This window comes from Rhinoraja longicauda, chromosome 16 (genome assembly GCF_053455715.1).
Source record: "Rhinoraja longicauda isolate Sanriku21f chromosome 16, sRhiLon1.1, whole genome shotgun sequence".
Classification (NCBI taxonomy): Eukaryota; Metazoa; Chordata; class Chondrichthyes; order Rajiformes; family Arhynchobatidae; genus Rhinoraja; species Rhinoraja longicauda.
The window spans coordinates 3,760,468-3,772,677 of NC_135968.1; the positions used below are offsets into that span (position 1 = coordinate 3,760,468).

General features: G+C 48.7%; 2 protein-coding genes across 2 annotated transcripts; both read right to left on the reverse strand.

The window, feature by feature from the left end:
- Window positions 1-353: 353 nt before the first annotated feature.
- Window positions 354-5,290, reverse strand: LOC144601434 (uncharacterized). Its single transcript, XM_078413546.1, is given in 4 exon segments — window positions 354-1,153; window positions 1,155-2,564; window positions 4,141-4,274; window positions 5,287-5,290. Coding segments are annotated over 4 exon segments (1,593 nt in total). The 3' UTR covers window positions 354-1,108.
- Window positions 5,291-5,509: 219 nt separating this feature from the next.
- LOC144601100 (uncharacterized) lies at window positions 5,510-11,860 on the reverse strand. Its single transcript, XM_078413039.1, has 2 exons — window positions 11,708-11,860; window positions 5,510-7,208 (listed from the first exon to the last, which is right to left on the reverse strand). Exon 2 carries the CDS (start codon window positions 7,108-7,110, stop codon window positions 5,686-5,688), a length of 1,425 nt encoding a protein of 474 aa, XP_078269165.1. The 5' UTR covers window positions 7,111-7,208; window positions 11,708-11,860; the 3' UTR covers window positions 5,510-5,685.
- Window positions 11,861-12,210: the final 350 nt, after the last annotated feature.

Here is a 12,210-nt window from a genome sequence, read left to right on the forward strand (position 1 = left end):
GCGCGGTGGTTTCTGGGTAAAGAGGGCGCCATGGACATGACGTGAAATCACCGACTCAACATTCCCCAATGGACAGCAGCCACTTTGTCCTTGTGTGTTGACAACCGATGTGTTCGTTTAGCTCGGAACATCATGACATTTACAAGTGTCGAAATTCAGACTTATGAACCAATAACCGTTTTACCCACCCGGAATAGGTAAAGACTGACAGGAACATTCCAAAGGAGTCAAGTGGAAAAAGACTGGCAGTGACCAGATGCGCCAAAACGCCCATATTGTATGCAGAGAGAATCACAGAGGTTTTACAACAGAACTTTATTTGTCACATATCCAAGATATTAAAGTCCAGCCCAGTTATATGAAGTGCTAACCACATATGAACAAATCCCAAATGTACCCCAAATTAGCTCTGGTTGTGATGAACATCAGGATTAACCAGTCACAAAAATGCAGTTGCTTGAGACTTGCGAGAGATGTTAAACTATGAACCAAAATCTTATTTAAACCTTGTCCGAGAGTGAATGAGCTGGTGTGCCATTACCTCAGTGAAACACTTCTGACACACTAAACAGGTGAATGCCCTCTCCCTGATGTTAATTCTCTGGTGGGTCACCAGGTTAGATTTACCAGTGAAACCAGAACCTCAGCTGGGAGAGGCAAATGTTTTCCACACACCATGAACTTGCTGGTCAGCTGAGCAAGTTGTGTGAATCTCTTCTCGCACATAGAGCAGATGAGCAGCCTCTCCCCGGTGCAAATTCGCTGGTGTGCCATTAATGCATACGACTGAGTGAATTCTCAGTCAAACTCCACCCAAACTCAAGCCCCCAACCGTGCCCAGTGAACAGTATTCAGTCCTCGAAGTGATGAGCAGCAGCAGACACCACAGACTCCAACACCAGCAGACACTTGTGGACTTGCAACCAGATTCAGCAACTGTGAACAGGACTTAGTTAAACAGCATACGGATTTAGCAACCTGCGATGGTTAACCCCCCCAGTGTGAACTCATTCATGGGTCACTAGGTTGGAAGACCGAGTGAAACTCTTTCCACATACAGAACAGGTGAACTACTCAATGTGACTGTAGGTGAGACCTACAGTGGCCTCTACTCAGTGTGAATTTGCTGGTTGGCCACTCTGTCGGTCATCAGTGTTGACCTGCCCACAGTTCGGAGAGGCAAATGGTTTCCTCATAGCATGAACTCGTTGGTGGGTCTTCAGCTGAGAAGACTGAATGAATCTCTTCCCACACTCAGAGCAGGTGAACGGCCGCCTCCCGGTGTGAATTCTCTGATGTCTCTTAAGCCCAGATATTTGGGTAAATCTCTTCCCACAAACAGAACATGTGTACGGCCTTTCCCCGGTGTGAATTCTCTGATGTCTCTGTAATCCAGCTAAGTTAGTAAACCCTTTCCCACACACAGAACAAATGAACGGCCTCTCCCCAGTGTGAGTTCTCAGGTGTACCTGAAGCCCGGGTAAAGTCCCAAACCCCTTGTTACACGCAGAACAAATGAACGGCTTCTCCCCAGTGTGAATCCGCTGGTGTGACTGTAAGTGAGATGGCTGTATAAATCTCTTCCCACACTCAGAGCAGGTGAACGGCCGCTCCCCGCTGTGCATCTGCTGGTGTCTCTGTATCCCGGATACGTCAATAAATCCCTTTCCACACTCAGAACAAATGAACGGCTTCTCCCCAGTGTGAATCCGCTGATGTGACTGTAGGTGAGATGACTGCATAAATCCCTGCCCACACTCAGAGCAGGTGAACGGCCTCTCTCCAGTGTGAATTCGCTGGTGTAACTGTAGGTGATATGACTGCATAAATTGCTTCCCACACTCGGAGCAGGTGAAGGGCCTCTCCCCGCTGTGCACCTGCTGGTGTCTCCGCAGCGCAGATACGTCAATAAATCCCTCCCCACACTCAGAACAAATGAACGGTCTCTCTCCAGTGTGAATCCGCCGGTGTGACTGTAGGTGAGATGGCTGCATATATCCCTTCCCACACTCAGAGCAGATGAATGGTTTCTCCCCGGTGTGAATTTGATAATGTGTCCTGAGGTTTGCCAATCGAACAAATCCCTTCCCACACTCAGAACACGTGAACGGCCTCTCCCCAGTGTGAATCCGCTGGTGTGACTGTAGGTCAGATGACTGCATAAATCCCTTCCCACACTCAGAGCAGGTGAACGGCTTCTCCCCTGTGTGAATTCTCTGGTGTCTCTTCAGGTTGCAGGCCTGAGAAAATCCCTTCCCACAATCGGGACAGGGAAATAGTTTCTCTTCAGCATGAACTTGTTGATGGTGTCTCTTCAGTTTGTTTGCTTGAGGGAATGCCTTCCCACAATCGGGACAGGCAAATGGTTTCTCCACAGCGTGAACTTGCTGCTGGGAAGATTGAATGAATCCCAGCGCACTCTCAGAACTAATGAATAATGTCTCCATGCCGCGAAATTTATGGCACCTCATTGGCTTAGCTGACACAATGAATCCCTCCCATACGTTCAGGTGCTGTTTAACTGAAGAAGTTTGAAACTCCCAAGCATCAATCCCCTGCTTGTTCTATCCTGTAAAAAAAGATTTACACTAAATTAACAGGCTAAGATTAGTGTTTCAGCCAAAGTTTCACAGTGTTTCAGTCTGAAAAAGGGTATCGTCTCAAAACATCACGCAATCCTTCTCCCCAGAGATGCTGCCTGACCCATTTTGTGTCTACCTAGTGTTTCAGATGAGGTAAGTTTAGTCTCCATGGTGAGCTGTGAGATCAAACCATGACAGCGAGGCTGAAAGCAAAGTGGTCCAGAGCTGAAATAATCCAGAGTCAGCAGCATCACTTGGGAACGTGGATAGGTGATACTTTGATTCAGGGACCTTCTACTGATTTGATACTGATCTCAGCATGGCAGATGCAGTATAATGTAGATAAATGTATGGCAGATGCAGTATAATGTAGATAAATGTGAGGTTGTCCACTTTGGCGGCAAAACCAAGGAGACAGATTATTATCTCAATGGTGTCAGGTTAGGTAAGGGGGAAGTGCAGCGAGACCTGGATGTCCTTGTACACCAGTCACTGAAAGTTGGCGTGCAGGATAACGACAGGATTTCAGTATAGGAGTAAAGAGGTTCTTCTGCAGTCGTATCGGTCCCTGGTAAGACCACATCTGGAGTATTGTGTACAGTTTTGGTCTCCTAATTTGGGGAAGGACATCCTTGTAATTGAGGCAGTGCAGCGTAGGTTCACGAGATTGATTCCTGGGATGGCGGGACTGTCATATGAGGAAAGACTGAAAAGACTAAGCTTGTATTCACTGGAGTTTAGAAGGATGAGAGGGGATCTTATAGAAACGTATAAAATTATAAAAGGACTGGACAACCTTGGTGCAGGAAAAATGTTCTCAATGTTGCGGGAGTCCAGAACCAGGGGCCACAGTCTTAGAATAAAGGGGAGGCCATTTAAAATTGAGGTGAGAATGAACTTTTTCCACCCAGAGAGTTGTGAGTTTGTGGAATTCTCTGCCAGAGGGCAGTGGAGGCCAAATCACTGGATGGATTTAAGAGTTAGATAGAGCTCCAGAGGCTAGTGGAATCAAAGGATACGGGGAGAAGGCAGGCACGGGTTACTGATTGTGGATGATCAGCCGTGATCATAATGGCGGTGCTGGCTCGAAGGGCCGAATGGCCTCCTTCTGCACTTATTTTCTATGTTTCAAGAAAGATTCTGAATAAGGGTGTCGACTCGAAACGTCACCCATTCCCTCTCTCCCAGATGCTGCCTGACCTGCTGAGTTATTCCAGCATTTTGTGATACCTTCGATTTGTACCAGCATCTGCAGTTATTTTCCTACACTTCTATGTTTCTGAACGGCTGCGTTACTCCAGCGCTTTGTGTCTTTTTTTGTGAAGCCGCATCCGCAGTTCCTTGTGTCTACTGACCAGACTATCTAGGGGGCAGGGAATCCATGTTTGCGCTTCCAAACGCGCTCTGCGGATCGGAAGTAACTCTCCGGTGTATTACCCATGGCCGCACCGTCCCCAGGTGGCGGGCCACCGTGTGTCCGAGGACCGCACCGATTCTCCCCGCAACCGGGGGATGCTCCTCAGTGCTGACTGATCACGCGCCCGGCACCCGCTCCTACCTGCCGCCAATCCTCCGGAGTCTTTTGTCCGCGGACCGCATGCGCGCCTTGGCAACACCCACTTCCGGGGCTCTCCGCGCCTGCGCGCTTGGTATCTCCTGCAACATAGGGCGAGTTCTGCGGCGCGGAGGTTTCTGGGCAAAGAGGGCACCATGGAAGTGACTTGAAATCACCGGCTCTGCGTTCCCCAATGGACAGCAGCCACTTGGTCCTTGTATGTGGAGAACAATGACCTCTCGTAACCGATGTGTTCGATCAGTTGTGAACACCATTACATTTACACCATTACATAAATTCAGACACCCTCCCGGAATAAACAGGTAAAAGACGAACAAGAACATTCCAAAGACGTCAAGAGGAGAAAGACTGGTAGTGACCAGATGCGCCAAAGCCTGCCTAGGTATATTGTATGCAGAGAGAGTCACTGGAGTTTTACAACAGAACTTTATTTGTTACCTATCCAAGATATTAAAGACCAGCCCAGTTATATGAAGTGCAAACAACATAAGCACAAAACCAAAATTAGCCCTGGTTATGATGAACATCAGGATTAACCAGAGTCACATGAATGCAGACGCTGGTGGACTTGCGATAGATGTTAAACACCGAACCAAAATCTTATGTAAACTTTCTCCGAGTGTTAACAAACTGGCTTGCCATTACCTCAGATAATCAAGTGAAACCCTTGCCACACACTAAACAGGTGAATGCCCTCTCCCTGATGTGAATTCTCTGGTGGGTCACTAGGTTAGATTTACCAGTGAATCCCGACCCTCAGCTGGGAGAGGCAAATATTTTCTACACAGCATGAACTCGCTGTTGGATCTTCAGCTGAGCAAGTTGTGTGAATCTCTTCTCTCACTAGGAACAGATGAGCGCCCTCTCCCTGGTGCAAATTCTCTGGTGTACCATGAACGCAGATGACTGAGTGAATTCTTAGTCAAACTCCACCCAAACTTAAACCCCCAACCGTGCCCAGTGAACAGTATTCAGTTCTAGATGTGATGAGAGCAGTACACATCGCAGACTCCAACACCAGCAGCCACTTGTGGACTTGCAACCGGATTAAGCAACTGTGAACAGAACTTACTTAAACAGCAAACGGATTCAGCAACTGCGATGGTTAACCCCCCAGTGTGAACTCACTCATAGGTCATTTGGTTGGAAGACTGAGTGAAACCCTTCTCACACACAGAATAGGTGAACAGCTTCTAGTCAGTATAAATTTGCTGGTTGGTCAGGAGGTCATCAATGTTGACCTTCCCACAGTTGGGAGAGGCAAATAGTTACCTCACAGCGTGAACTCTCTGGTGGGTCTTTAGCTGGGAAGACTGAATGAATCTCTTCCCACACTTAGGGCAGGTGAACGGCCTCTCCCCAGTGTGAATCCGCTGGTGTGCCTGTACGTGAGATTTCTGCGTAAATCCCTTCCCACACTCAGAGCAGGTAAATGGCCTCTCCCCGGTGTGAATTCTCCGGTGCTTCTTCAGGTTGCAAGCCTGAGAGAATTCCATCCCACAATCAGGACAGAGAAATAGTTTCCCTTCAGCGTGAACATGGTGTCTCTTCAGATTGCAAGACCGAGAGTCCCTTTCCACAATCGAGACAGGAAATTGGTTTCTCCTCAGCATCAGCTTGCTGTTGGTATCTTTTCAGGTTGTTTGCTTGAGGGAATGCCTGCCCACAGTTGGGAGAGGCAAATGGTTTCCTCACAGCGTGAAGTCGCTGGTGGGTCTTCAGCTGGGAAGACTGAATGAATCTCTTCCCACACTCAGAGCAGATGAACGGCCTCTCCCCAGTGTGAATCCGCTGGTGTGCCTGTACGTGAGATTTCTGCATAAATCCCTTCCCACACTCAGAGCAGCTAAATGGCCTCTCCCCTGTATGAATTCTCTGGTGTGTCGTAAGGTTGCAGGCCTGAGAGAATCCCTTCCCACAATCGGGACAGGGAATTGCTTTCTTCGCAGATTGAACTCGCTGTTGGTGTCTCTTCAGGTTGTTTGCTTGAGGGAATTCCTGGCCACAGTTGGGAGAGGCAAATGGTTTCCTCAAAGCGTGAAGTCGCTGGTGGGTCTTCAGCTGGGAAGACTGGATGAATCTCTTCCCACACACAGAGCAGGTGAACGGCCTCTCTCCAGTGTGAATCCGCTGGTGTGACCGTAGGTTAGATGACTGCATAAATCGCTTCCCACACTCAGGGCAGGCATATGGCCTCTCTCCAGTGTGAATCCGCTGGTGTAACTGGAGGTGAGATGACTGCATAAATCTCTTCCCACACTCAGAGCAGGTGAATGGCCTCACCTCGCTGTGCATCAGCTGGTGTCTCCGCAGTGTAGATATGTCAATAAATCCCTCCCCACACTCAGAGCAGGTGAACGGTCTCTCTCCGGTGTGAATCCGCTGGTGTGACTGTAGTTGAGATAACTGCTTATATCCCTTCCCACACTCAAAGCAGATGAACGGTCTCTGCCCGGTGTGAATTTGATAGTGTGTCCTGAGGTTTGTCAATTGAACAAATCCCTTCCCACATTCAGAACAGGTGAACGGCCTCTCTCCAGTGTGAATCCTCTGGTGATTCTGTAGGTGAGATGACTGCAAAAATCCCTTCCCACACTCAGAGCAAGTGAACGGCCTCTCCCCAGTATGAATCCGCTGGTGTGACTGTAGGTGAGATTTCTGCTTAAATCCCTTCCCACACTCAGAGCAGGTGAATGGCTTCTTCCCTGTGTGAATTCTCTGGTGTGTCGTCAGGTTGCTGGCCTGAGAGAATCCCTTCCCACAATCGGGACAGGGAAATAGTTTCTCTTCAGCGTGAATGTGTTGTTGGTGTCTCTTCAGTTTGTTTACTTGAGAGAATGCCTTCCCACAATCGTGACAGGCAAATGGTTTCTCCACAGCGTGATCTTGCTGGTGGGAAGACTGGGTGAATTCCAGCTCACTCTCCATGCTGCGGAATTTATGGCGCCTCATTGACTCCGCTGACACGATGAATCCCTCCCATGCGTTCAGGTGCTGGTTATCTGAAGGAATTTGATATTCCCGAGCATCAATCCTCTGCTTGTTCTATCCTGTAAAGAAAAGGTTTACACTAAATGACCAGGCAAAGATCAGTGTTTCAAACAAGGTAATGTAGTATCCACTGGACCAAGTGGATCCGTTGGGCCCATTCCTCATTGGGTTCACATCGTGACATGGGAAAATCGTGTTTGTTCTTTAAAATAAATGGCGTTCTTTTCTTAAAAATAAAATAAATCTTATCTGGAATGTTTTTGTTTTTTATGGTTAAATTCCTCTCTTGGAGATTCTCGAGACTGTACTCTCATTCAGCAGCAGCGTCAGCTCGACTGCGCCGGCAGTTGCTTTGAGCGGGAAGAAACCCTTCCCCCCACGTGGGTCCCAGACCAATCGGGCACCGAGCAGGAGGTCGGAGCCAATCATTCGACATGACATGGGCTAATCGGGCGGCGAGCGGGAGGTTGAGGCCAATCAATGGACTCCACCGTGGGGGTGAGTGGCCGGAGCAAATCAGGACGTGCCGGCGACCAATCAGAGCGGGGAGCGGGACCCGGACCACTCGGGCGTCAAGCGTGTGGTCGGAGCTGAATACAAAATGGCAACCCTCCTCCAACCGCACATGCGTAGGAGCTGAAGACAACATGGCAACCCTCCCCAACTGAGCACGCATTGGAGCTGAACACAAAATGGCAACCCTCCTCCGTTGGGCCCAAAGCTCTCCTGCATTGGTGTAGCACCCTTCCATCCCCCACTCCCCCCTTCCCCTCCTCCACGACACCGCTTTTCACCCCTTCCTCCATCAATCCCCCCCTCCTCCCGTCACCCCCCTCCACTCTCATGGGCTTTCCGGCACTCCCTCCCACTCACCCATTCCATCCCCCTCCCTCCCCCCTTCCCACTACACGCACCCCCTCACCCACTCCATCCCCTCCCCCCTCATTGGCTGGCACTCCTGTCACTCGGGTGGGTCCAGCCCCCTCCGAGCGGCAACCCTCGCCCAACTGCGTTCGGGTCCTTTTAACGTTTTCTTTTTAAATTGCCCAATGTGTGACCACTTTTGTTACAGAACAAACAAGAACCTTGTGGCTTGGTGGTAGATACGTCTCTTTTCATTGCCTTTGTTGTCCGATTCTCTTGCACCTGTGCTTCTACAGGTATTACAGTTGTTGCGAAACTGTTTCCTCTTAGTTGCTGCCTTTCTCTTGCCTTAGCAAAAGTAGAGCTTTTGACAGTTGCAACTGGCTTGGCTTCCTGGATATTCCCAAAACATGGATCTGATAGTATCATATCATATCATATCATATCTATACAGCCGGAAACAGGCCTTTTCGGCCCACCAAGTCCATGCCGCCCAGCGATCCCCGCACACTAACACTATCCCACACCCACTAGGGACAACCTTCACATTTACCCAGCCAATTAACCTACATACCTGTACGTCTTCACTTGTTTCTCTATGAAGCCTACGAGGTCAGAAAATCTAGCTCGTTTTCCAAGCTTTCGCTGTAGCTTGCATGCCTTATCCCTCCACTTGTCTCTGAGCTTGTAAGGCAGTTTTAGAAGGATAGTCTTCAAATTGGAAGCGACGTTCATTTCTTCCGTATTGGTGAGATGTTCCATTGCATTGCAACAACCTCGAAGGAATAGTGAAAATGCTTGCGATGCTTTCACATCTTCTGATCTGATCATTGACCAGGCAAATGCCTTGACCATATATGCAGTGGCAATCTTATGTTCATTACCGAAATGCTCTTTAAGCAGATTCTTCGCCTTTGGATAGCCCTGGGCTGGAGGTAAGTGTTGACAGATGCGGACTAAGTCTTTTGCTTGACCTCTTGTGTATTGCTCTAGAAAATGTAAGCGGTCACTATTATCCACTCCTCTAGAAAATGTAAGCGGTTTTTCTTTCCACTCCTCTCTCAAATGCCATGATGAAAATTTCATTCCGCAAAGGATCACCATCACAAACAGGAATGTCTCTTGGTGGTAGAGTAGAAGAAAGGTTTTGTTGGGCCAGAAGAACACTGATATAATTTTACTTCTGAATTAGGTTATAGATAACACCTTGGTTTCCATCATACGGTACAGGAGGTGTAATACGAACATGCCCCTGCACACCCTTTTGCTCATGAGTCTTTGCCTTTTGCCTTTGAAGAGGGTGTTGAGTTAGATGGGTCCTATCATGAGCTCTAGCAGATGGTCCCAGAATTGTTTGTTTTGGTCTAACAACCTGCTGCACTTGATCAGGCAAGTATTCAGCTGCATGTGGCTCTAATTTAGTTGATGTTTCCTTTTGAGCAGTTTCTCTTCTCAAATAAGAGTTCATCGCATCAGATACTCTAGACCGCTCTTTGATCTCATGGCCTGAAGTACATTGATTCTTGCATTGGCTGCTGCCAGTTCAGCATCTTGTTCCAGTTGTTCTTTCTTTCTTTCAGCTGTTCCTTTTGTCTCTTCTGTTCTCCCTCCATTTCCAATTGTCATCTCTTCTGTTCTTCCTCCATTTCCAATTGTCTTCTCTTCTGTTCTTTCTCCAATTGTTCCTCTTATGCCTCAATCTCATGCCTGCCTTTCATGGCGGCAACCAGTTCTGTGAGAACAGCCTTCTCGGCCTCAGCTTTCAAGCGACCATTGAAGATGCATATGATGAAGAACGAGATTTGTGGCTCAATTCAGGTTTTAAGACATTTGAAACACTGTCATCAGGTCCAATGTCATCTGAGTTTACATCAGCACCCCTCTGTGTGCCTGGGTCCTGGACTTTCTCACCGCCAGGCCCCAAGTGGTCAGGATGGGGGAACACACATCTAGCTCCCTCACCCTGAACATAGGATCCCCCCAGGGCTGCGTCCTTAGCCCCCTACTGTACTCCCTGTACACACATGACTGTGGGCCGGATCTCCAACAACGATGAGAAGGCCTACCGGGAGGAGGTGGCTGATCTGGCACTCTGGTGTCAGGACAATAGCCTCCTCTTGAATGTCACTAAAACGAAGGAGCTGATTGTGGACTTCAGAAGGGCTAAACATCCAAGGACGTACACGCCACTGGAGATAAATGGGTCTATTGTGGATAGGGTGAGCAGGTTTAAATACTTGGGAGTCCGCATCACAGAGGATCTGACGTGGGCAACGCACATTGCCGCACTGGTGGGTAAGGCAAAGCAGCGCCTTTACCACCTTAGACAACTGAGGAAATTCAAGAGTGTCTCTGAGGATCCTTCATTGCTTCTACTCTGGGGCTGTAGAGAGCATCCTGTCCGGCAATATTACAGTCTAGTTTGAGAACAGCTCTGCCCAGGACAGGATGGCCCTGCAGAGAGTAGTGCGTTCGGTAGAACGCACCATGGGAACTACACTCATCCCCCTGCAGGACCTATACATCAGGAGGTGCAGATCCAGAGCAAGCAAAATCATGAGGGACCCCTGCCACCCCAGTAACGGACTGTTCCAGATGCTACGATCAGGCAAACGCCTCCACTGTCACGCTGTGAAAACGGAGAGGATGAGACGGAGTTTCTTCCCACAGGCCATCAGGACTGTCAACTTTTATAACCCCAGAGACTAAATTTTTGTCTACACTATAGTAACTTATTAACTTTATTTTTATGCTGTAACTGTAATTCTTTTTTGTGCACAATCCGCAGGCATTGCCACTTTCATTTCACTGCACATCGTGAATGTGTATGTGACAAATAAATTTGACTTGACTTGATCAATCACTCTGTTGTGTGGCACTCAGCAATGGTGTAGCTTGCTGACCAACGTTAGATAACCACCATTGAGTTATGTAAACTCAATAAAAGTTTCCACTGTTTGGTGAATCCACTGATTTTGCTTTTCGAGTTAATCTTCAGGCAGTGAAGATTACCAATGCCTCGTAATCTTCTTTGATTTCATCAGAGCTGGCTTAATTGAATCAAGTTAGATTGTACTTCATTTACATTTTCACTTGATTTCAGGAGCTCTTTCATCATTTCCATTAACTTGATAGCTTGTTTATATCTTGAGTTTTTCCCTCTTCTGGTGCTTCTCAATGAGCGATTCCAAGCCCTTGGCAGTGAAATTGATAATCCTCCTTTCCTTTTCAGAATCTTTTCTGATATCGCCACTACAAAGTGGTGACTGATCATCAGATCTAACCACAGACATACTTGCTGTGGAAGCCGCATCAGCAGCCACGACCGCCCCGACGTGCAACTTGGGTCGACCTGCTGCAGACCTTTCACCGTCCAGCGCGGCAACTTCAACAGCCTGACCACAGGAGAAGACGGCAGGGGAAGAGAAAAGACATTCTGGCCTTCCATCACAATGAGGAGGTGACTGGAGGAGACTCACTGTGATGGATGTTTTTGTTTTATTTTGTGTTGGTTTGTGATTGTGTGTGAAATTGCTTATTTTTATTGCTCTTATTGTTGGACTGTGGGTAATGGAATCTCATCCAAAAGACTTGTTTTTTTTGGATGACAATAAAGGCTATTCTATTCTATTCTGTATCTACTGACCAGACTAGGGGGCAGGGGATCCGTGTTTGCGCTTCCAAACGCGCTCACCGGTGTGCTACGCATGGCCGCATCGTCCCCAGGTGGCGGGCCACCGTGTCCCCGAGGGCCGCACCGATTCTCCCCGCAGCCGGGGGCCGCACCGATTTCCCCCGCAGCCGGGGGCCGCTCCTCAGCCCGGGCCTCGGTGCTGACTGATCCCGGCTCCCCGCTCCTACCTGCCGCCGATCCTCCGGAGTCTTTTGTCCACGGACCACATGCGCGCCTTGGCAGCACCACTTCCGGGACTCTCCGCGCCTGCGCGCTTGGTATCGCCCGCAACTTAGGGCGAGTTCTGGAGCGCGGAGATTCCTGGGTAAAGAAGACGCCATGGACATGACCGTGAAATCACCGGCTCCGCGTTCCCCAATGGACAGCAGCCATTTGATCCTTGTATGTGGAGAACAACGGTGATCTCTCACAACCGACGGAGCCGTTTAGTAGGAAAATAACTGCAGATGCTGGTACAAAGCGAAGGTATCACAAAAAGCTGGATTAACTCAGCGGGTCAGGCA